Genomic DNA, 25380 nt, shown 5'->3' on the forward strand with positions numbered 1-25380 from the left:
GTATGGTTTTTAACGTTTGGTAAGTTACAATGTTTAGAAAAGTTTCTATCGACTAGTCGATGAAAATTTGGCCCGACACTTTCATGGTTCCCAGGATAAATCCCGATGCTGTGTGTTTTCCTTTTGAACTAGGGTGGCTTCGGCATTGTATTCGAGAGTCGCAATAAGATCGATGACTGTTCCTATGCTGTCAAACGTATTCGTCTGCCAGCGAGAAAAGGGGCTCGCGAAAAAGTGCTACGGGAGGTGAAAGCCCTTGCTAAATTGGATCATCAGCACATTGTTCGGTGAATTATCTGTATTCTATTACCTTAGCAAAGTCTCTGTAGTAATAGATCGAGCAGGTGATCCTATCGAATGCCTTAAAATTCAATATATATCGATCAAAGCGTTTAACAACCGTCACACGTCCTTTGGGGCACATTGCTTATAGGTACTACAATGCCTGGCTAGAAACGCCACCACCAGGTTGGCAACAGGAAATGGATGCGTTTTGGAAGGCTACTTTACTAGACTGCAAGACCAATACGCTGTCGATCGGAACTGAAATTACTCCGGCAGATACAGGTGAGATCATATTCAAATATAAATTTTTTAAGCTTCACCATTAAGCTTTCAGCATGCGTATAGGTCCGATAATAGCTTCAGTAGATCACGTTGGCATTAAGCCTGTGACATATTTTGTAGAAAATATGTATCATATGACGACCATGTATGGGCTTTACGTAACGTATCTGAAATATGAATTGGTCTGAGAGTTTCCTGCTGTTCTTCAATCATTCCTTAGGACCAACTACTGCCAGTAGGTCGACTGAACTGGCAAGTGCCACGGAACAGCGCTATCAAAATGGCGGTGACGCTGATGGCTTACGAAAACGAATCGACAGCTTCAACCCTCTTCGACCGTTCGACTTCAATCCAGACGCGTGGCAAGGGTCACGACAAGGACATGAGGATAACGTTAATTCGACCCAGGGGGGCCATAGCTATAGCGGCAGCTGGGCCGACGGGGGCGGCAGTTGGGCCGGAGAAGAATCGCACGACGATGAGAACGATTCCTCACTGGATCGAGGTGCTGACGAGATAGACCGTAAAAACTTCATGTCGACTGTCGACGACTCCATTGTGTTCGCGTCCGACGACAAAACGTCTGCGACAAGGTAGCATGTTACTGTGAGCGCATAACAAAGTCGCATATTAGTACAATATGTTTAGATTGAACGACCTTCTTTCTACAAGAGAAAATTCCTTACTGAGTTTATTGAACTGTGTGATAAAACGATACCCGTTAGAGAGCATTGCTGCTTTCTGTTCAACGTGATTAAAAGGTGATAGTTGTCCATTTAAAGAAGGCTTAACTTAGGATATATATACGCTAAAGTGACGTGTTCCTGTAGATACTATGGCATGGGTGTAACTGCTAGAGATTAATAATAGCGCATTCTATGTATATAATATGGATGTTTAAGGTTCTCATTAATTTTTTGTTAGTATTATCCCGAAATCGTCTTATAGTACGATGTTTTTTAAGCCCAGATCTGTTTAACTGTTATACCTCTCAGGTCCGACGTGGTAGTAACAAACCCACGGAAAAGTAAAACTGAAGATGATGAACACTATTCCTACGAGACATCTGATGAGGAGAAGGAAAATAGTCCCAGGGGCAACGTTTTTCGGTGCAGTAAGAATAACACTGAAAAGAAAATGGCGGTTCGTAAAAATCAGCTGCCATTAGCGAAATCGTAATAGTAAAAGGAAAAAAGTCCGTAAACTACATACATAATCTATGTTGTCTTGTGTTGCGGGAAGATTTTCATTGTATCCGCTTGCTAAGAATCATCGCTAAGCATAAAATTACTATGCGAACGAAGATATTATGTGATGTATACAAAGGATTATAAACCAAAGGGCACCTTAACGTTAGATTATTTGTTGAATTAACATTTTTTACACCTTTTCAACACGTGCGCCACTGCAGACACGCGAACGGCGAGATTCGCTTCCCGTTTCTGCTGGAAAATTCGTCGAAGCGCTTGGGGAAAAGTCCCGAGAACAGATTTACCTCTACATTCAGATCGAGCTATGTAAGAAAGAATCACTTAAGGACTGGCTCGCTCAAAAGAAAACATTAGATGAGCGTGGACACGACAAGGTATTCAGTGTCCTAGCCGTATTTTTTCTCACAAGACAATACATTTACTGCTGATAAAGTCCCTCAAAAAATAAAATACGCTTATTGTGAACTCTTGTCACATGAATGTGAGCTTCATTGTCTCTCCCTATTATTAAATGCCACGACAATAGGTGATATTGAGGTGGCAACGTGCTCACCTGAGAAGATGTATCCTTTTGCAGGTTTTGGAGATCTTCTACCAAATCAGTTGTGCTGTAGACTACATTCACGATAGCGGCCTGATACACCGTGATCTCAAACCCTCAAACATATTCTTCTCCACGACAGGGGATGTCGTTAAGGTAATGCTAATCAATGGATAACATAATCCGCGGTCTTTTTAAAAGTTAAATGTACAGCATGATCGTGTGGATTCAAAACAAATCAATCTCTAATTTCAAATAACCGGAAGTTTAGGGTCACGTATGTTATCTAGCAGTCTACATCGCTAAAGTATGCCATGCAAAAAAGCAGGTTCATTCGAGCATTGCTTTTTTCAATTACATTTTATTTTCTTCTTCTTTTCAGGTTGGCGACTTCGGTCTTGTAACAGAGACCGAAGGCAGACTTACCATCACTTCGATTCCGGCAGGTACTCCGGGAGCTCAGGGCGACCAACAGCGCAACTCGCTCGAAACTGGTCGTATGCCCCCTGACGTTCAGTTGACAGATAAGGTCGGCACTCAACTGTATATGAGTCATGAACAAGTTATGGGTAGTAAATACAACCAGAAGATCGATATCTTTGCTTTGGGTCTGATACTTTTCGAATTATTGTGGTCATTACCCACTCAAATGGAGCGCGTTTGTACTTTGAGCAAGGTTAAGCAGCTCCGCTTTCCGAAGGTAAGATCTCTTTCCAGGGGAATCGTAGTAGTAGAATAAGATATTAAACTTTCGCATCATTTTATGGCATTTTACGGACATTGGACAGAAATCCTAGCTTCCCTATATATTTTCAGTGAAGATGTAAACCTAGTTATGCATATGTATACGCATGTTGTAGAAAATAAATGTTAACTATATATATATATATATATCATACACTGAGAAGTTTACGTTTACTGTATAAACGACCTTCTTAGCGGTTTGTGAATTGAATTGCAGGGCTTCAAAAAGCAGTTTCGTGATGAATATCAGCTCGTTCGAGCTATGCTGGCTGCGGATCCAAACATGAGGCCAAGTGCTCGCGAAGTAAGTTTCTCGTTCTAGAGAAATTTTTCCTTTAATGCGATTTTCAGCCATACAGTCCCAGATGCCAATGCATTGTTAATTCTAGCACCTTCAGGCTATAATACTAATACACCTTTGAATAGTAGACTCAAGACTTCACATCTCTAAACTCTATCTTCTGTTATCATATGAAATTCCATATGTTCCCGCTTTCGTTTCGCAGGTACTTCGACATTCGGTGTTTAATGAAATCCGTCAAAGTATTGCCAAGCGCCTACGATGACGAACTAGCTTGTCACGCAATAGCCGCAGTAACTGTGATGGCTGAACGAGCGTGTCGAAGTCATGATATATAAAATCAGCAAACGTAATGAGACTCCATCTGGTAAACGTTCGGACACACCCCACCGTTGCCACGGTAACAACAACGAGTTGTGCCAGCGTTGAGAAGTACCAGGGCTTCTAAAATATGACTGGACAGGGTCCAGAGGACCATTATGGGGAGAATTTAGTATCCGTGAGATACGTTAACAAGCTATGAACATCCATAGTAATAGCGTCTAGCGTCTTTTCCATCAACCTTGCTCGTGATGGAGTAACTGCGCCGCTAGCGTATTCGTAGAAATGTGTTAAATGGTTTTTAGGTGAGTGTCGCGTGACCAGTTTAACAGCTCGCTGACATTGAGACGCTACCAAAAAATAGATACGAGAGGACGTGACACCTTATGGCGTGCGCTTTGAGCGTGTATAATAGAGTAAATTTTTAGTCGTTTGAGGAGGAGAAAGAGCGTGTGCCTTTGTATGTATCCTTATGGTCAGTAGTTCATATTTTAAAAACAGTTCCCTGTTGTAAATCGATGATTTAGATGCAGGGATTTATGCAAGAATCGTGGTCTTGTTTATTCAGTCTAAAGCGGTACGTCGTATGTAAGTGGGGTCTAATGAATATACACAAAATTGATGCAAAAGTGAATTCTACCAACGACTCTATAATGATCTGTATGTTTGAAGCAGGTAAACAGTAATAAATGAAGTGTAGAGTTCATTTGAGCGGGAAGACTTTGCTGAGGCTATATATATATATATATATATATATATATATATATATATAAGGGGTTGGTCGTGCGTAGTGAACGGTGTTGACGCAATAAACAACGCTACGAGCCAATAAGTAACTGATTAGGTCCATCATGTGACGAAAGAATTTCGACCTTTTTTCCAGAATAGGCTAGTTCAGAATTGGTTTTCAGCGCGCCAAGTGGTGCGTACGCAGTTCTCAATAGCTGATACGTAAGTATTTATGCCTATTAGATAAACACTAATATAAAATTCGGCTGACGCCAGTCCATAAGATTGGGATATCTCTAAATATGGATTTTTATTAATGTATGTTCAAACTCAGACGGACTTACCAACAGTTAATTTTTGAATTTATTTTCAAGTTATTTTATTCCTATGGAAGAATAATTTCGAAAAGATGTGACATACACCGCGCTTTGTATATTGACATATCGGTAGGCAGATTCGCTTTACGAGCCATCAGTGACAACGCAGATATTTGTTACTGTGTAGGTTTTTATGTTGATCGTGAAAAATTTTTAGCTGGCAATAATATAACTAACAATGGAATAACTACTTCCAGTTACAATGCTGTGGATATTGTACGGTAAGCATATCGTTAACGTAACGAGGGTATTTTAGAAAGGCGACAAGAGGATATACAGGGTACGTTGCTTCAAGGGATTTTTCTCGTCCTCTTGGGCGAGAATTTTGGAACCTACAAGACGAATAGAATACGGGCGTAATGGAGGGCGATCAGTGGTTGTATATGATTGTGGGGTTAATAATAACACGTAAAAATCTCTGTGGATAGAGTGAGGTGAAATAAAAACAGTTCCATAGGGTAAAGAGACAAAATGAAAAAAAGGAAACAACAAAAGTGTAAAAAGTGGCCCGGGCCAGATCGATGTGTTTCCGAAACGGTAGTAGGATAAATACCTATTCAATGATCAGCATAGTCTCTAAATTAATTGCAGAAATCCTATTGCTCGAGATGAATTGTCCACCAGAAAATTAGAGCAGGCTTTGGTAAAAACAAAATATTCGTGACGAGATCGAACACTTGGGCCATTGTTGGAACTCGTCGTGCACTAAAGGACGAAAAACGCAAAGAAACGGAGCAGACACATACGGAAACTTCTCAAATTGATACTTCCAATTTGTAGAGCTGCTGTCGCGGCGTAACTAATCAAATTCGGTATTTTTTGGTCTGATTTTTTTCTCAGATAGGCTATCGCTTCTTAGACGATGGTTTCACACGCGGATAAGTAGTACATAAATCTATGCTAGCTGATGCGCCATATAAATCGAAATAGTTTGAACGGTCAACACCATTTCATCCCAGATTGATTGTCCTTTTTTGCGTAGTAATGCAGGTGGCCACTGCAGCCACGTTATGTTTTCGAGTTTTAACCGTTGTTGTACGTTCGTGGTTAGCGCTGCGTAGTGTGAGTTTGTTGTACAAGATACCAGTTCGTAACAGGAAGATTAGTACAATAAGTTAAGTTCGATCAATATACGATCGCGATCATAGTGGAATTACGACGGATTCACAAAATTACATATAACACTTGTTTTTTTTTTCATTTTGACAGGGTATCTATGGTTCAGTAAACTGCTGCTGACTACCTTTAAAAGAGGTAATGGCAGTCGTAATAATAATAAACGTTTTTTTTTTTTAGTAGTAAGTAAGCAACTTCTGAACGAAAAAAACTTAGTACACGGATCACGAACAATTACAACATCGTTTCACATTCAAAGGAATTGGAATTAAACTTTTTAAGAAGTGGGTTGCTTTGTACTCGTTTATTATTATTTTGTACACTGGTCATATGCACTTGTGCTCCATCGTCGATCGAGGTTGACTGAACACGTAATCTTTACCTAAACGCAATTTAATAGCGCCGATTAGGCGAAGACGCTGTGACTAGAAGAAGACTATGACGGAAATGTTAACGTTATTACGAGAAGCTCAAAGGCGACAGCACGACTAAGCCGCTTGGTCAAAAAAAAAGGCTCAATTCTTGCCCTTGACATACACGGCACAATATGTGTGATTAAGTGAAGTAGGATTAATAAGTCTATCTGGCAGCAAATGTGTCATAGCGGATCGATGGAGGGCAGCTGTCATTACCGAGTAACTGATAGTGACAAGTCTCATTCTGGAACTAGTGAATACGTAGGCCCTTTGGCCAGGAACATAAAAAAAGTAATGAAGAAAACGTCAATTCAGCTGATGAAGAAAAAATACATGTTTTTTATTTCTTCTCCAACAGTACAGTTCGATAGGCATATCTATACTTTAATTCAAGTGTCGGGCTGACACGAAACCCTCACAGCCTATGGTCAAGTAAAACGTATCTATATTATTTAAGCTTCCAATGTGTTTCCATGTATTATATATTTTCTCTTTCTAAAACTAAGGAGAAATTTACATCTTTGAATATTTGCTGACAATAAACTTACCGATTCGTACCGGTCTCTTTTTCCATATAATAAGTAAGTTTTTTTTATCCAGTTTTAGGCTACTGGGCGACGAAGGTAGTTAACGCATGAAGCTAAACTTCTCTGATAAACATGATCGAGGACAAAGAAGCGTCACCTGATGTTCGCAAATACATATATATATATATATAGTGATTTAGGCCATCATAAGCCATATGCGTATAATTGTTTACACAATATAAACAAATTCTTATTTCATCGATTATTCACGTTGAAACACGATATAGTTTTTGATAGGAAAGTACGCTATGGTGTAATACCGTTTCGACGTAAAGGCCACAGGTTTTTTTTTGTAAGCTATTAGAGCGGAAGTGCTGGAGACGTGTTGAGGTTCAATAGCGTCACATGAAACGTATTGTTTTTTGTTGCACGAGAAGACCATTGTGAGCCATGGTGTACGTATTTGGTTCGGTCTCATGTAAAGCTTAACATGAAGCCTCTAGTCAATGACGAGTAGTAATAAGGTTTAGCAGTTCACCATTGTGCTACTGTTGTAATGTTTGACTTCTATGGCAAACGGCGAAGTAAATATTACGGGTTTGATTATAAAGAAGCTATCTTGCTATAAAGAAGTGCTGTTTCCTACCAACTCTAGGGGATCACTCGAGGGAAGTCGGCACTTTTTTTTTCAACAATTTATTTGCGGAATCGGTTATTGTTTGAATTATTATAAGTATATTCCGGACTTTTTTGGAAGGAAGTAATAAAATAGCAGATAGATCACTAGACTCTCGTTAAATGATATGATGATTATTTAAAAAAAAGCAATATTCTGTGCACTTCGTAAGGTCGTATCCACTGAGCACTCAAGCCAGTTCTTTCTTGGATGAATCGAGAAAAGCTCAATTTGTGAGCTGAGTATTCTTGCAATTCAATCTGTCCATATGTTTTAACAGACCTATAATTTTCCTCTTGATGAAAGACAGGATAAACAAAAACCATTCGACCGCTCTAGCCAGGCTAGTATTAACTGTCGCATGAAATTAGTATTTACGTCAACATTGACAACGACGATTCAGCGGTGTAGACAGAAAAACATCCTTCAGATCTCGAACAACTTCTGTTCTATTCATGATCTCGTTTTCTTGTAAGTGCATAGCTCGGGACTATTTCTTCCCAAAGGCTGGATCTGGAAGAAAGAAATGGTCTTGCGTGATGATGCCTAGATACTAGCTCAGATTTTATTCGATGCCTCGTACGCTGAAGAGTTTCGGAAGACTTGAAACAGCACTCTAAACATCTGCATTATTCATATTTAAATAGTGCAGGTGTGCAGGATCTGTGAAAGACGTACCATGACTAATTCACAACCGCTGTTTACGTGTTTACGTAAATAGAAAGAACATCCTGTACAGTGGGTTCGAAAGCAACTTGACCCAACCGCTCAACCGTTGCTGTCAAAAGAGAGTATCTGACTGTAACCCAATTGAAGCCTCGTCAAACATTACAATTTTTAACATAATCACTATGCGTACTAAGTTCAGTGTGTTTATCGTAGTGAGCTCAGTCGAGGTCATCCCCAGTCGGCTTATAGCATACAGATGCTATCTGCAAGGCTGTCCAAGATTTGCTGGCATTGACGAGGATTAGTAGCTGGTGCTGCCAGTTACAATGAGAATTTCTATTTTTCATAAATAAGTTATCATAGCAAGAAACGTAAAAATACAAGCCGTAAGCGTTCTTTGTAATATCCTATGTTATTCTATTTATGATATGAATCAATTTCTCGGTTAACAACGCCTCTGTGATTATTCCTCGTTTCATCAGGTAGCCTTAGTTCTAACTGACGGTGGAACAACTGAAATAGAGTTAGCGGCCGAAAGCTCCGAACGTAAGATCGTAGCCTAGGCCACCTTGGCTATCCATTAGATTCCGAGAGCGTTCCTGTGTTGATGGAAGGCCAACTTCCGGCGAGTATTTGCCCTTCAGTAACTATCAAATGATTTCAGAGGTAGTGTCGAATAATTATCACTGATCAATTTATTATACTCGGCGCTTTTTAGCGGAATCGCTCTTACTTGTTAGAAATGGCGTCGTTTTTCTCCCGGTGCATTTGAACGTATTGGTTCGTAAGAGCGGGCCATGAAAGCAATCCAAACTGAGAAGGAACAATTTGCTGATGTTCCCGTTCGAACAAATGAGGGAACAGTGGATTTTTGAAAAATCACTAATGAATAGCGCCAGAAAAAGGCGTCCCCGGAGATCGTAGGGGGTAAACAGGGTAGAATTCGAGTCGCGCTATATACAGATGCACATGTAGATGATTTTGAGTTGGTCAGAAGTTACGATGCGTTGAATAGATCCTAGGAAAAGCTCGCACGACACAATAACCATGTTTTTTGTTTGGGCCCGATCTATAGCTCAGAACCGTTCTAACTGTTTTATGTGAATCGAACACAACGCTGGCATTCGTATCTGCTTAAGTACATATAATTTAACGGTAACCACTATCCAGAAAAAAAGTCGGAAAGACATGTTCATTATTAAATCCTCTCTAGCTTCAGGTCATAACTAACACCGATGTGTTGTTTGCTTTACGCACGGCTTAAAATCCTAGCCGTGACATGAACTACAAGAGTGATCTACTTTTAAACGTGCTAAACCATTGATTGAGCCGCCCAGTCAGCTCTGCTGTAGGCGTGCCGCTGCCCCTCGTCCACAGTTCAAAAGAAGCTGCTGGCCAAAGTAGCCAATTTCTTGAAAAAACCGAAGCCGATAGGCACTGGGATACTCTCGACACATCCGCCGAAAAAAAAAGCCGTTTGGGAATAGAGTGACAATAAATAATAATGCCAATTCAATGATCGAGTAGACACAGGAGCTTCAAACTAAATTTGATCGATTACTCGACAGCTAACAGATTACCAGTAGGAGTAACCAATGATACTCTAGAGACCTCGATGTAGGAACTACGAGGTCGCGCAAATAATCGTATATAATTCACCGTTTTTTTCTACAGGGTGTATTAAACAATTTGGAATCATGTTAAAAATGTGCTTTCTGTCAGTCGAATTAATGCTATGAATCTCATATAAAAATTCTAGTAGCCTATTCTAATACTGTGGGTTATAATAGATAATTGCTACAAAAAACTTTATTGAAACACAATGGATAACAGTTAAAACGTTAAGCATCGTGGACACAACGAGAACAAACTTCGGCCAGACATCGGTTTCTCGATGAACTTCATCAGTTTAAACGAAAATCGGGTCCATAGCTTTTTTCAAGTTTTTGTTACAATGGTATAAGTACATTTCAGAGTATTTTAAGTCCTCTTCGGTCAGCGACTATGAATGCACATATGTGCATCCGTAAACAGTGCCGCTTGCGTTAGGAATAACAACGATTGTCACCCTCCAAATGTCGCCAACGAAAATTAATACCAGACACTTGACTCGTTATCAGAAATTAACCTGAGTTTAACTTCAACCATGAAGTCCTATAAGCGGGAAACTTTCAAAGGAAAGCAAAATACGTGCTTGATGAACGCAAAACGATAACGGGATACTTAGGTAGTATCACACACATCCTAGAGCCTACCTCCGTAAATATCGCGTATCGTAATTAATTTGTAAGTAAATAGTACCTAAAAGCTGGAATACTCATACATGAGCGAGACGGCTTAAAACACACCGAGGATCGTATAATAATGTGTCTCTGTGATGACGAAGTATCTCTAGAAAGAGACGTTATATCAGTACATGATTAGATTTGGTACTAGGTGTCGAAGCCCGCCAATGACTGATACGAACACGGTGCTTTCTGATCGTCGCAGATCCGTAATTGATTTTCAGATGCCCAAGCTGTAGACTCCTACGGACGACCTACTGGGGCAGTTAGTTATTTAGTAGATAAGGGTATACTCGTTATTTGGCAGGGGCGTCTGTCGTGACGAATTTTGCAAGGTTATCGAGCTCCCAGCAATGCCACTTCTCTTCTTCGGTTAGATCACGGACGTTTTGAGTGGTTAGTGTCGATATGAGACAGTCATCAGCAGTCTGGCAATCAATGCGACTGCACCCCAAGGAAACACTCATCTAAAATTTAATGAGAAGTTACTAACGTTCTTCGTCCAATTCCGTCATTTGGTTCGATATTACTAAATAGAGTAGCAGATCCAAACAGAACTTGCATTGCTTGCTTTGCAGGTTCAGTAAAATGATTTTAGATTAAGTAGGTTGAATGGGTTTTAATTTTACAGAAAGCAAACCTTTGTTAGCTCGTTGAGCAGTGGAACCCGACAAGCCTCGTCCTTAACTTGCAGGCTGTTCAGGCCAATGGACCGTCCTTCCCATGTAGAGTAAATTCTGAAAACATACATCGGACGAACAATGAAAAGCACGAAAAATATATTTTGACTATTACAGAAGATAATATAAAACATAAGCAAGTGAAATTTGACTGTTACTTCGAATAGGATAAGGCTCCAAGTATGGGTCCTCTCTCAAATTCCATAGCTATGAGTGTGTCGTTTAGAGGGGAATGCAAAGTCCGTCCGACAAGTTCTTCTAGAGCCTGCTTGTCCTCCTGGCGAGCTAACCGAACAAGGAACTTCTTCTGTATGGAACTCATCTGCAATGCATACAGGTTACGACGCCAAGACGGGAAGTTACTACTGAAGAAAACAACAAAACACTCCATTGAATTAATATAATGCCAACAGGTGTACATCTGGAGGCAGTAACTAATGCGTGCTAAGATGTCAAACGAGTACTGAGCAGAAACACAGCAGTGTTTTCCAGCAGCAAATAACTTAATGTTTGCACCTTCGATTGTTTTTCTATTTAAATATCGACGATAGACATTAACTAGTTAGACTGGTATATAAAGATATCGTAATTAAATTTCAATTGTAAAAATTATAATTAATAGAACATTTTTCCGGGAAGTTAGTTCAGGCTCGATCTTTAACGAGAGATGAATTTTTCCATAATTTCTGAGCTTACTTATCAAATCCTTGCCACCTATATATTTTGCACGATCCGTCTAAGCTGCCGATACCTTATTATGTTACCTTATTATTTACATAATTATGACATTTATAAGCCACTTATTAACTGATAGGCAGCGATCACTCGTTCGATTCTATGAATTTGAACAGAAGCCGTTCTAGTCAACTGTGAATGGTCTGCCGACGTCGTGACGGTCTCCTCGTGGAGGAGTTCATAGACTTTGAATCAATATAATAGGCATATTTTGTTCGTTCTTGGTACGTTAGTAAAGGCGATTGTTTCGTCTGGCCCCTCAGTTGTCGTAATCGTCCATTAAGCATATACCACGCTGGCACTGATAATGGCATAGGTAAAAAAAAAAAAAAAAACTAGTTTTTCAACTCGGCCAGCAGCTTTCGCTGTAAAATTGTTCTTAATGACCGTATATCAGCCTATGGAATAATCGCAGAAGGGAGGATACGTTGGTATGATTGCTGTTTTGCGCTGATGAGCCCACCCCCCGATGAAACCCTCCGAACAAGTGCCAACAAGTAACTACTTGCCGTCTCCAAAGTAGCTTGCAACAGCAGATATATATGTATATATGATTAGATACTATTTTTATGATTAATGTATGTATGTATGTATGTATGTATGTATGTGTATGAGTGGGTGGACGCAAAGGATTCTTGCAAGCCTCAAACAATGTCCCATAACTTATCGATTAGCCGACGTTTGTGGCCAGGCAAGTGTATGGTGGTCACAAAATGTGTTATATTTATCATCCAGACTAGAGCAGAAATAGACAACAGAACGGGACTGTTAGCGCCGGGGGCGCTACAATAACGCTGCGAAAGCTTTTTGATCTGCAACCTATGCCAACTGCCAAACAGAAAATCCCACTCAAGGTGAACCCAATTGAATACAACAGCCAATACATTAACTTCAGCATCAGCTCAAAGGAAAAAGTGTATAATATACACGTATTTGCAAACAGAATCTGTATTTTATCATACATCATGTCGCCTAGACAATCTAACGAGCCAGCATTGCATTACAGGTGAAACAGGTAACGAAAAAGATGTTGTCGTGTTACGCTAAAAGATCGCGCGTTTTCCAGGATTTGCTGACCCAGCGCGTCTTAATTACCTCGGCCATAATCAGACACGCTAGTCAACTACAGCTTCTGATGGATTCATCAAGTTCTATTCGCAAATTGACTAGTATTTATGCGCATATCTGATGAGTAACGACCCGGTGGGTATCGTCATGGGCTGACACAGCGACAACACTCACCAAAGGGGGCAAATGGCATTTTGATTTTTTTTTTTTTAATTTTAACAACAGTAGCGTTTTTCGTAATAGCACGATATTGAGTAAGTTCTTGAATAACTGAATTCCACTTTGTTGCTTCCTTTTCTAGTTTTACCTAACCCGGAAATAGGCTTTTCGCAAAAAATACTTCGCCTCGACTAGCACTACGAACACATTTAAACCAACAGAAGCCTCGTAAACACGTTTAAAACTTTATATCGCGACCAACGATAATCGACAACTGTCAAGAATGGAGACGCAGAGAACAGTCGGTGGCGGCTCAACGGGCAACAACAGGGCGCGTACTAAGTGGACACGTCGCTGAGTTACCACGCCACAAACCGACGGCTAAAGCTGTTGCCGCTACCACGGCCGCCGCCTCTGTCACCGCAAAGCTGTCGGCAAATCGCCAAAACGTTCAGAAGACTTTTTCTCCAGCCAATATTCCCGCCGTCCAATCAGTGCAACAATGAATAATAACAACTATCTCAGCATATCTGCTAACTCTTCGCAAGTTGTGGCTATTGCACAATACGCGCTATCCCCAATCGTTTGAATAGGCGCGAACCCGTCACTGGCGCTGCGGCTACATCTGCAGTGTCCAGGAAACCCGGCAGGAATCGGTTCCTCAAAGCGATCACCGTGACACCGACTAGCATTGGCACATGTACGAGTTATCAGTATTACTGCTGTTATAGGATCTGTATAATCGATGCACTTGACAGCAGAGCTGGAAAGCTATGAAGATGGATGACGGACTGCCGTTTTATGTCAAGCAGAAGGAAACACAATTGGACGATGCCGCAGCGGCCGTGAGGTCAACAAGCGTCACTAACTACCCCCAACGTTAACTGAGCCTGTGCGAAACGTACTAGTAGCTGCTGATCCGCGCTAACATCCAATTACCATTTCTCCTGCTTAATTGTTTCCTTGATGCACGCCTATTGACAGCTGATGGCAATGCTGACACTGAGCTGATGCGGTTGGCAGATTTAGGTAGCTCTGTGGGAACAAATAATTGCTAAACAATATTACCCCAGAAGCAGCCCGCACGTACATACACACACTAAAACACGTATATATCAAATATTATAAGAATCGCTCTGCACCAGAATAGCAAAAAAGTAAGCGAAGGCTGCTGACTTGCTAATGGTTAGATATATAGAGATATCGATGAATGAAAACAGACGAACCGCGAACAGGCGGTATCTTTCTCTATGTTGGCAGCACGACGGCATACCAATGCACGGCAACTCAGTAGACTTACATCGTCTGTGTGAATAGATCCATGCATCTAACTGAGTAGCTACTTAATTGCTAGTTACCGAAGAAGGTTCGTAAGCCTCTCTCACAAACAGAGCACCGCTGCTTATTATCTTTCGTGCCTCGCTGAAGCAATGTGCCCTTCGAGTACTGTAATAATTGTGCGTACTACAGAGTCGAACGGTACGCTATGATGACGATCTCACTCTAACGGTGTTTCTCGACAACCTCGATGCTGTTTCCAATAACATGACCGTTGTCAACTAACAAATCCACCGCAAACGACGGCGGAAGACAGCCGAAACAAGAGCTCTCCACTCAGAAAAATCCACTCAAACCTCCGTCGCCCAAACACACATGGGCGTAGTACCCCCCCCCCCCCCCCTGATGAACCGGGCGTAGTACCTGGGCGTGAATGATTTTACGATCATGAGCGACTAAGTAGAATTTCTTAGATCAAAAAAATATATACATGCACGAGTGTAATATTCTACAGTATTTGTGTGTTTGCCAATGTTCGGAGCGGAATAGCTGCAGAGTACGATCTGTACCACCTATAATATATTCTATTAGAACGAAAATAGTAGCAGTAATTTCGAGGATCGAAAATTGTTGAATTGTCACTATTGATTAATACAGTTCCGTCGATTTATGTCTATCGATCTTCCTGTAAAATCCTCGATAACGACGCAGCTCCGCTCTCTGTCAATGATGCGAATGGTGGGGTAATAGACGCCCAAAATGAAAGTGCAAAAATAATATAACTTTTTAAGTTAACCCTAACTAAAATTCGATAACTATGACAAATTGCGACTTATGGGACTCGCAGACTGGCGGACCCCACAAAATTGCCGACATTTCCCTTTAGTGCATCTCACCAGTGGGGAAAACACTTAAGGAAAGGACATGACACGTTTTATATTTGTCGTCCTTCTCCTACAGTTTCTCCCAATTTGGGTGCCCTTTGCACAGCAGCAGCAAGCGTCAAAGGCAGCCGAGAACTGGCGTTTTGTTTCTCAATCGAATCATCCATGCCGTGGTCACTTCAGTCTTAACAACGGCGCCGGTAGCCGCTGCAGCGGCTGTTTCCAACGCCATCCCGAGAGGCTGGTCCATACGGAGCAGCAAACGAGTGAGCAAGCTCTCCCTCGCAGAAACGGGCTTAAAAATGGACGCGCCAAGTTGTACTGCCAGACGTGTTGTTGTTTCGCTTATGCTTAACCATAGCGAAGCAGAGGGCATCCGCTAGATAAAGGGCTAGAAGAAAGGTTTTTTTTTTAATGAAATTCAGTGGAATTAGATAGTAAAGCTAAGCTTCCTCAAACCGTTCTTACGGTCTTTGTGGTGGTAAACGTAAATCTCTGGAGTAATCAGTATTTCACAGTCTAGGATTAGAGCTGCTTGATACAAACGTAAGCAAACACAATCAGAAGACATGTGGGTATCATTAGCAGTTCTTGTGGTTATGGTGGACTACTCAAGTTGGGTGGACGCGCAAGCGAGCGTTGTTATTCAGTACCTAGGTTTGCCGCCGTTCACGGATGAACTTATTGTCTATCCACGGTTTATCTTGACTCCAGATGGCCGCCGATTGCTCCAGGTTACCGACACATTCAACCTAAATCTCGATCCGACCAATGTGTTTCCTCCCCAGATTCTCGTCAGAACATTCGATCCATTAGGAAACCCTATTGACGAGAATATGGATACAGGGGATCTGTCTGACGGAATCTACTTCGACCCGAAAAACGGAGCCTCCCTTCAAATGAACAAACCAAAGAAGCCGGGTGATCTTACCGAGTTCACCGGTGTGCTAAGTAATGGATTGAGAATTGTACCGGTGACGGGACGTGATCCTAAAAATGGAGTAATGCCCCACCGTGTGTTCCCTTATAAGGACCGACAGTCTCATGAGCATGATTTTGTTTTCCCCCTCAATTTAACCGTGTTCTATCCATTTACTTCCGGGGGACCGTTCAGAAGTAATGGTCTACAAACGGCTCCGTACAAAATTCGACCCGAGGTCATGATCGTGTCGGATACCGCGCACAACGCTAAATTTAGCTCAAAAACCGAACTCCTTCGTTACATTGGTACCTTCATGAACGCCGTAAATCTACGGTACAAAACCGTCAGTGGCATGGACATGCAACTGAAACTGGCTGGTGTCGTAATCAACAATGTTGAGCACGAACCTTATATGAGGGGTTACGGTGGCCATGTAATTGCGGATCAGACTCTTGCCGGATTTGCGCAATACATCAATTCTGGAGGTATCCCCAGCCACTTTGACTTGGCTTATCTAATGACTGGCCGTGACATGGCTGCCATTGACCCCTTCTACGGCCTACATCCTGGAGTAGCCGGTTTAGCCTACGTAGGCGGAGCTTGTACGCCGCAACGCACAGGAATGGGGGAAGATCTTGCTGGTTCTTATGACGGTGTTCACGTTGCTGCTCACGAGATAGCTCATTTACTTGGATGTGTCCACGATGGAGATCCAGCGCCGTTCTACCTGGCGGGCAGCCCTGGGGCTCGTGAGTGCCCTTGGGACCGCGGATTCATTATGAGCTATAAGGATGGTGGAAGCAACCGCTACAAGTTCTCACAATGCTGTATCAACTCAATCAGATACCTCGTGCGCAGCCCGTCTCATCATTGCCTCCGTCAGGAGACCACCCCGCCAGACCCCGTTTCAAATACGCCAATCAAACCGGTACCCCCCGTAACCCTTCAGGAAACGCAAAGGCCTGCTACGCTGCCTCAACAGATTCCGCAACAACAACAACAGCACCTGCAAACGATTCGTGTAAATATCCCAAAGCCCCCCTCGATCCCGTCTTTTCTACCACCCACTCCGGAGCTTCCCGGTTTGACCAATGTCATGCCTTCGCTAGCATCAACCAGATCCCCCAGGACGGGTATTAGTTCGGACCGGAGTCTCCTATTAAATAGCAATCTTCCTGGCGAAAAGGTGACTCCAACAGCGTTCTGCAAACAGAAGTATCCCCAGGTCCCGAACGTGTGGAGCGACGCAGATCCTGGTGATCTGGCGCGCTGTAAAATTCGTTGTGCCTATCCTCCTCGACGGGATGGCCTTTACCTCTATCATGTCACGAATGCCCTCGATGGAACTTCATGCGGATACGGAAGACGCTGTATCAATGGCGTTTGCGCTTGACCAAACTTTTCTTCATTTCATCAGCACAAAAAATCACGCTCAACAAACGCTTTTTTGTCTGATATAACTTGAAAAACGAAAATGACATGGAAACTATGGTTGGGTGGGTCGGAAGCGGGCTCTGTGACCACCCCAGCAAGGTAACATTGCCAAGTGAGTGCGCGACGCGCGCCTACTCACATTGCAAATCATTTAATAAGGTTTTATAAGGCATGCAAGCACATATGCTCGCACCAAAAAGTACAATAGTACAAGAAGCGGTAATGAACAGATCTGAGAAACGTGAGAAGCCCATAGATACAGTGTGATCAAGATTGCTGAAAGAGGCTTCGAATATTACGCAGTATTATAAGTTCATTGGTGTGGTAGATTTAGGTACCTTTTATACCTATGTGTTAGCTTATTTCTATTTTGTTGATGTACCACTAAAGTGGTATTCTACCTAGGTAGAACGTGTTAATCACAAAATTGGTATGGAAAACGGTATTTTTTAGGTTTTGTAAAGAAAGAAGTTCAGTGTGCTAGACGTTCTGCAATACTTATATAATGGTTTTGCCCTTTCCGATGGCTACCTATTGAATTTATTAGTAAATATTGCTTTTTAAAAACAAAGTCTTGCAAAGGCCAATATCTGTCTTGAAAGTAAGTTCGCGTTTTGTATGGTTCTCTGTAAAATAATTCGTTAAATAATAAAATAATTTTATGGGTATTGTCAGACCGAATTCTTTATAGTTTGGTCAGGCTAAGGTAGAGAAAAAAAAGTCTTCATGATAGTGCAACAGTAACGTGTTTGCCTCAAAATCCAGGGTTTCAAGGTGGTTTAGGTTCGAAACCAGGACAAAAAGTTCAACACACTTCCTTTTATGCTGGTAAAGGCCCACCATTCGAAACAATATCTAACGAACATCGTACTGCTAGAAACGTTAAAAAAAAGCTGAATTATACGCAACCAGACTCACAATTTACAAGTTCCGCACGCTTCGAAATCTAAGTAAGTAAGCCGCAGGAGGGAAAAATGCCTAACATTGAGGTAAATAACATTCCGGCAAGTTATCATCGAAAAGATTAAGGGTTTGTCTTTTACAGAGATCACAAAAGTTGTTCGATTTCGCTGGGAGATTCCTTCCTCGGTTAAATTGATGTTTGCTACATACGAAATGTCGATGCAGTCATACCGTTCTGGTGTCGCACGTTTTCAATGTATGTTTAAGTTTTTTAATATGAACTTTTATGTCACTTTATAACAATATATAGTAAACGTACTATTTAATAACAGTCTGTCGATCTCAATGTAGAAGTTCGATGCACACCATACTACAAAAATAACATAGTCCACCGGGTTATACCTGTTCAACAAACAGTAGACTAATAGAGATCTTTCACACTAGCTGTGAAGATATTTCGCGGCGCAGCTAATCCACGCTTCTCGGTAATACAGTCTTCGCATAGACAATACAATGAGCAACTATCGCAAAAAAACGACCGTATCCTGGGCTCGATCAGCTAGGACCCATCTACTGAAACCCATCGAATTGATAAGTTTTTTTTGTTGATTTGTTGTCATCTCGATAGCATTCGGGTAGCAGAACGAATTGGGTAAACGCCTTAACGCTCGAAATATATCTTTTTGAAGATTATTCAAAATTTTCTTTCTGTAATAAGTCTCGGAGTATAATTTAAAATACGCGTGGTGTATCTTTATAAGTACTACAGGTCTATACGAAAATTTCACTTGAAACATTTGGAAAAACTTTTATTAATTCTATGTGATAACCCCACACGTTTTACCCTGACTTGTTTACACTATGCTACGATACAGTGTTTTGACAGCTAAAAGGTAGCTTTTTTTTTATCAAGAAGAAATAGTTGGCCAAACGACTCGGTGGGCTAGTGCTTTCTAAAGCCGCGTGGAGAACGCTCCTACGTACTTACCCGATGTCTTGCAATCGATAGTCATATTATCTTATCTCAGCAGCGTTTTTCATGCTTGCAAAAAAATAAGTACGTGTACCATTCATAATTGTCGAAGACGCTATAAGAATCCTATGAGGTTACTAGTGTTTGTGTCTCAGTACGAAAATTTTAATTCAAACTAAACATTTTTTTAGTTAGGGATTTGGCTACCCATGGAAAAACACTCATAAAGACATATAGCACAGATTTGGGTAAAATTACCTAGTTTCGTGGAGGTGGAGCAAAAAAATTCGACCAAATGTATATCTTGGCAACTCTGCATTTACCAATCTAAATATACGAGTTATTGCGGAGCCAAATCAATACATTCGACCCCGCGGACCTAAACTACATAGCGATGCAGGATCCGAACCTTATTCCTTGTCACCTAGTTGGCCTTTTATTTAGACAACCGCTTACGAGTGGCTATCCGCACGGAAACAGTTAGGTACGTAAAAGTGTGCGTGGAAGACGGCTTTGAAACACGCTTGTATCGAAGACGAATTAAACGGACGAAGTAACGATTATAAACGCTATTGAGGCTCATTACTTGCTTGTGACAATTTCTATAGAATATACATATTCGGAACAAATAGACAAAGGATTAAATGCGGCTGGCGTGTTATAATGTAGTATCGGTAACTTTGCCAATGCAATATTAGGTGACTCGGAAGGATATAATATGGCATATAATATGCCAACTCTAAGGGACAACGAAAAGATTGAAACGAGCTCAGTCAGCCATAATAGATCTTACCAAACTGGGACTAGCCCAACCTACAACAAAAGTTACTAGGAAAAACGACGCCCAATTTTCGAAAAAAATAATCAATATGTATGTTTTTAGTTGATATGAGCTATCTGTTGATGTTGTATAAGAATTTCCGGTTTCGTTAATTAAACTTCAATCAAAGTTCGATATCTATGTAAAAATCATAGTTGACCGTTTCCGACAGAGAGCAAACGATACCACAGTGGCAATAATACGAATAGCACGTCCTAATGGACAGGCTACAACAGAATCTGCTCCCAAAGCCACCCATAGTGGACGACATCGATAACAACAACATGAATATACTAACATAAAATAACAGAAAGTCGTCTCACGAAGACTAAATGAATATAAAAGATGACGAAATGACTCAGCTTTCAGCTTGATGGCCAGCTTCTGCGACTAAGACAACCGAAGACAGGTTATTATATATGAAAAATGTACAGAGAAAAACATTTGGCGACGAAGAGACTCATTTCCAAAGCACAGACGAAGCGGTTAAATTGATACCGGTAAAGTTGGCATGAGGTCTCTTACTGAGCCGTGTTTGTATCCGTACACGGTCGTGCGCGAACAGGCGAAAATGTATGTCGAATCCAACACGGGAGATCAATAATGACTAGACAGGAAACGGTGAACGGACGGTGGTCTGAATCAAGACGACAACCACAAAATAGAGAACTCATTATGTGTCTGCTGTCACATCTGAATCGAAAATCATTACGTGCTAGCTTCAGATGTGCCTATGGTGCTCTGGGATAAATGATCGTGAAGGCAATGACGCAGCTAAGAGCCAAGCGGGCGGCGGTTGTACGCGCGACAGGTAGACCGTGGCCAATTAAATCATAAAACTGTTTAAACGCCAAAAACTGCTTTTCCCACATAGAGAAAAAGGCATCTTCGTAGCATGGTGGAATCCGTACCGACTTCTATACAGTAAGTAGTACATAGCGATGCGCCGAAATATCTATTATGTAGAAACAATGGCTACAGTATCAACGTGTATAGGTAGCGCGTTGGCTTGCATTTGTATTCGTTCCATGCCATCATCGATTTTCCCTAATCAAGTAATTACTTTTGGACCGCTCGATGGACGAGTGGCTGAAGCAAGACGGGCCAGTGAGGGCTCGAAATAGACATTTTGTCAGCATGTCAATAAATCATGTTCCCATAATCGCTGTGTTCGTAGTTTGCGCGCCTGTATTTTCGTTCGTGTTATCGACATGATTAACTATCTAATTAGTTGTTATAATTATATCATAGGCCTTATAGCAAAACATGACCTGAGGTATTTGTTTTAATAGAGAGGTCAAACAAATCATGAGAGACAGAAAAAATTTCAAGGTCAAACTACCGACGAGTGATGTGGCACAGCTAGAACAGCTGCATGAAATCGTACAGGACCACACAGGACGAAGAATAATTGCCTGTATGCATTAATACCGTAAATAGAATTACCAGAAGGGGCACGACATGTTTCTAGAGAGGGGGGCGGCTGGTCCTGCTCGAAGCTGTGAGATACTGTGATTTTTGTTGTTCTGTTTTTGGGTTGGGTAGCCTATGTAAAGTTGCCCCCTCTGATCGCGCAGTGGTGACGTGTTTGTCTATAAAACTGGTGCGATGGTCTTGGTTCGAAATCGGTTGTAGATACACGGTTTATGTCACGATAGAAGAGATATTAACGAATATAAAGCTTAAAGCATCTGTTTAAGGTCAATTTTACGTGACCGGAAAAGCGGGTAAATGAAGGTTGCTAGGATGAAGGTAGCGTTAAAACCGCAGCGGAATCGTAGCGCTTCTCAACGAAATGTTCTTGGAAGTTGTCGTTGGAGAAAGTTTTGATTATCAATTGCCCGCTTTGGTGTACACCTGCACATTCCGCCACAGTTCTCTAAGATTTTCCCCTCGAACTATGAAACAGAAGATTAAGGTTCAAGTAACTAAAACTTCGCGCACAATTTAGATACGGCACAGAAAACAAGCGTAGCGGGTATGAGGTGCCGGATTTAAGTTTAAATTCATACGTTAACAGTTGTGTCTGAAAATTCACGTCTACGTTTGGCTTTGCGATGTATGAATGAATATTCATCATCTTACGTGCAATATGTACGTGAAAAGCAAGAAAAGAAGATTTAACCGAAATCGCTTTTTAAATTGTAGCAATATTTATTTAAGCGATTTTGATCTTTCGATAATTTTAAATTACATTAGTAATTGAGGAACACTCGTTGGTATGCGCTCAGCCAGCTCTGAGACAGTATCTGAACATTAAATCCGAGTTGTAACAGAACCGTACCACCTCGAAAAAAAATTCAAAGGGTCAACTGCTAATCAGTAGGTAGTCGTCTCGACAGAAGTAGTATCAGCCATTCAGGATGGTTCTCACAGTTGACCTATACACCTGGTGGTATTCCGTACCTACGTAAAAGTACCACTCAAATTCAAAATCTAACGAGTCAATATCGGAGACGCACATATATTGCTTGCATGACGTTTCGAGTTTCACGTTCGGTTACGTACGTTGCCGTTAATCGTTAGCTGGCTCCCAGTACTCACGATACGAGGTCGGTCTACGTCCGAGTTCGTGAAACCAATTAGAACCTTAGCACCCACCAACGAATATTCTGCGGGATTATTTTTGCAATTTAGGCAACTAAACATGTCGTCCTGCTCAGGACATATCCGCGTGTTTCGTCTTTGAAAGTTTTTAAATCGTTCCTAGATCACAAAACATTAAGAACTTTGTTCGAGGCATTCAGACCTATGTCATTCATAAAACCTGTGCTGTCCATTATAGTACCTGTTTCTGATCAAGTGTTTGTCTCACTGGCAATTTTTGATTTTTTGTTTTTAAAAATTTTATCGCAGAAAGCCTGCGCCGAACGCTTGCGAAAGAATGCTAACTAAGGGCGAAAGGACTGATGGAAACTAGTACCTGTTTCGCCAGAGGGTATGACGGTCATTTGCAGCTGGGGCTTAGTTCATGGAAAGACCTGCGCGACCCGCTACCAAAAATACGTAAATCAAAAGTTGTAACATGAAATGTATAGTTGCTCGAAGATCACTGGCTTATTCGTGTTTACGTTAACTACTTTTCGTGCTTTTGTCAATTCAACGACGGTCGTCCTATCACTAGCGAACAGTTGCGTGAGCTACGGTAATAGCTTTATCAATAGATGTCGATCTCAATCGAGAACGGACAATCATTCAATCAAATCAGGCGCCCGTCATAAACGCGCGTTGATCAAATCAAAAAGAAAAACTGCTCAGACCAACAAAGCGTAGTCTTTTTAAATCCTCAATTTTATTTCCTACGCGAAACGTTTTTTTTGGAATGAATTAGAAAATGCTAATTTATCTAAAAGGTTTCCACGCCGCCAGGTCTGATGGTTCTTTGTCAATGTTTGTATAAATATGCATACTTTCGTTTGCTGTTAGATCTTCGAGTTATTTAGCAGCAGGTTCTATTTTGAGTTTTTACCTTTGACGCGGTCGCAGCTTCCATAGAAAAGCACGATTCAATCCTAGGGCATAGGAGATTGTTGCCAAAGCAAAGCACCATCATCTACTCTTAACAGAAAAGAGTAGCACAACATTTTCAAGCGGCTTTTCTCCACCATAGCTAAAAAGATAGGAAGAGTTCCGCTTTCCAAAATGTAATCTTTTTTTAAAGGTAGATGTTTGTTGTGCTTCGAGTGTCACGATAACCTGACGAGGTCAACGCTGAAAGCGCAAGGGAAGAGATTACGCGTGTAGAGCCTTTACATTAATACACCCTTAGAAATGGATGCTGCTGTTAAAAAGTAATAAATCGATCCTAGTTAGTGATTCGAGCAAAACAAAAACCCTCACCAGGTGCCGATAATTAGAATTTACTAACAAACTTTAATTAACCGAAACCAAGAAGATTCAATCTTCAATTGCATTCAGCTACCTTATCCTAAGAGACTACATTACTCAGGACATCATTACAAGGACAGTTAAAAGATCAAAGCTAAGGCATCTACTCAAGAGGAGCTCTTAAGGCCGCTAGATTTGTTGGCAACTGCCTCGGAGTGTCCACGGGGCCGAATGCATGCGACAACTAATGAAACATAGTAAACGTTACATTAGTTGTCGCATAACACAGAAACACGACGAAAGGCCAAACGCCATGGGTTTATCTGTAGCAAAAGCAACAAAGAAAAATAATGAGACTAACTTTGATATCATTCGCGGCAAAACAACGGCTAAAGATAGTGTTTCAGATTTTCTCTAGGCTCAGATACGTCAGAGCCGCAGGTTCATTGATTTACCAGGCCGTTAGGTCGCAACGCGGAGCAAGTCAGACGAAAGAAATTATGATAAATCGGGCCTTCGCGATACGCAAATAGGGAGCCTGATCATGTGTTTAGGATGGTACAATATATAGTAGAGATAATTGTAAATGAATGGTATTCACGCTGTGCTACATGATGGTGCAAATCGATTTCATCGACCCGTCTTGACAAACAACTGACAAGTATACTTTGAACGTCATTCTTTTATGCTACATAAGTACCGTTTATAACATTTACGTCGACATAGCGCGGAGCTGGCAACTGCAATGCCACTGAAAAAATCGTGTCCACTGTTGATATTACAGAATAAATACAAGCCCGGGCTACTCTTCGACTTTGGTAAATCGTCGTGGTTCAGTTTCATTGATACGAAAGGCAGGACCAGAATGGACTGGTCGGATCGTTCTCATCACAGTATGACCTATGTAAACAAGTGTTACCATGCAGCAATATACTAGCAGACGAGCACTGTGCATGCCTAGTAAATGAGCAAAAAAAGCTCACCAAAAAAACCAGCCGGACATTGTGTCCTTCTGTTAGAGAATAGTACGCTTTACTAATGGTATCTAGGCCGCTACATAGGTCCCCTCTAACCTATTCGGAAGAGTCCACTCGATTTATTATATCGGTTGCTTTCAAAGCGTGCCAGATACACTGCTATGACCGTTATGGTCTTCACCGTGTCACAAAAGTGTGTTTCTTATGCTTCTCTGATATTACCTGAATCGTGCTGAAAA

At 41.3% G+C, this 25380-nt stretch overlaps 3 protein-coding genes across 7 annotated transcripts in view; 2 read left to right on the forward strand and 1 right to left on the reverse strand.

The window, feature by feature from the left end:
- PEK (pancreatic eIF-2alpha kinase) overlaps nt 1–6880 on the forward strand; it is a 19383-nt gene extending 12503 nt beyond the window's left edge. For 3 of the 4 annotated variants that reach the window (XM_086971082.1, XM_086971081.1, XM_022844640.2), the window contains 9 exons: nt 133–287; nt 434–567; nt 788–1160; nt 1563–1710; nt 1979–2152; nt 2356–2475; nt 2702–3019; nt 3281–3367; nt 3570–6880. In XM_086971082.1, coding sequence (XP_086827208.1) covers nt 133–287; nt 434–567; nt 788–1160; nt 1563–1710; nt 1979–2152; nt 2356–2475; nt 2702–3019; nt 3281–3367; nt 3570–3629 — 1569 coding nt within the window. In that variant the 3' untranslated portion in view covers nt 3630–6880. Of the gene's footprint in view, nt 1–132; nt 288–433; nt 568–787; nt 1161–1562; nt 1711–1978; nt 2153–2355; nt 2476–2701; nt 3020–3280; nt 3368–3569 lie in introns of those variants that run through there. The other variant, XM_022844641.2, reaches the window with a different exon arrangement.
- Nucleotides 6634–25380, reverse strand: LOC147752628 (thialysine N-epsilon-acetyltransferase-like). Of its 2 annotated transcripts, none has more exons than XM_086971084.1 (4): nt 23806–25380; nt 11319–11482; nt 11121–11217; nt 6634–10947 (listed from the first exon to the last, which is right to left on the reverse strand). In XM_086971084.1, exons 1-4 carry the CDS (start codon nt 23887–23889, stop codon nt 10777–10779), a joined length of 516 nt encoding a protein of 171 aa, XP_086827210.1. In that variant the 5' UTR covers nt 23890–25380; the 3' UTR covers nt 6634–10776. The 2 variants fall into 2 exon arrangements, with proteins under 2 accessions (XP_086827210.1, XP_086827211.1); XM_086971085.1 differs by having other exon boundaries at nt 11319–11525.
- LOC111266832 (venom metalloproteinase Antarease) lies at nt 15597–18314 on the forward strand. Its single transcript, XM_022844647.2, has one exon. The coding sequence runs from the start codon at nt 15854–15856 to the stop codon at nt 17597–17599; it is 1746 nt and encodes a 581-aa protein (XP_022700382.1). The 5' UTR covers nt 15597–15853; the 3' UTR covers nt 17600–18314.

This window comes from Varroa jacobsoni, unplaced genomic scaffold, assembly GCF_002532875.2.
Source record: "Varroa jacobsoni isolate VJ856 unplaced genomic scaffold, vjacob_1.0 scaffold_1120, whole genome shotgun sequence".
In the NCBI taxonomy this organism is placed as follows: domain Eukaryota; kingdom Metazoa; phylum Arthropoda; class Arachnida; order Mesostigmata; family Varroidae; genus Varroa; species Varroa jacobsoni.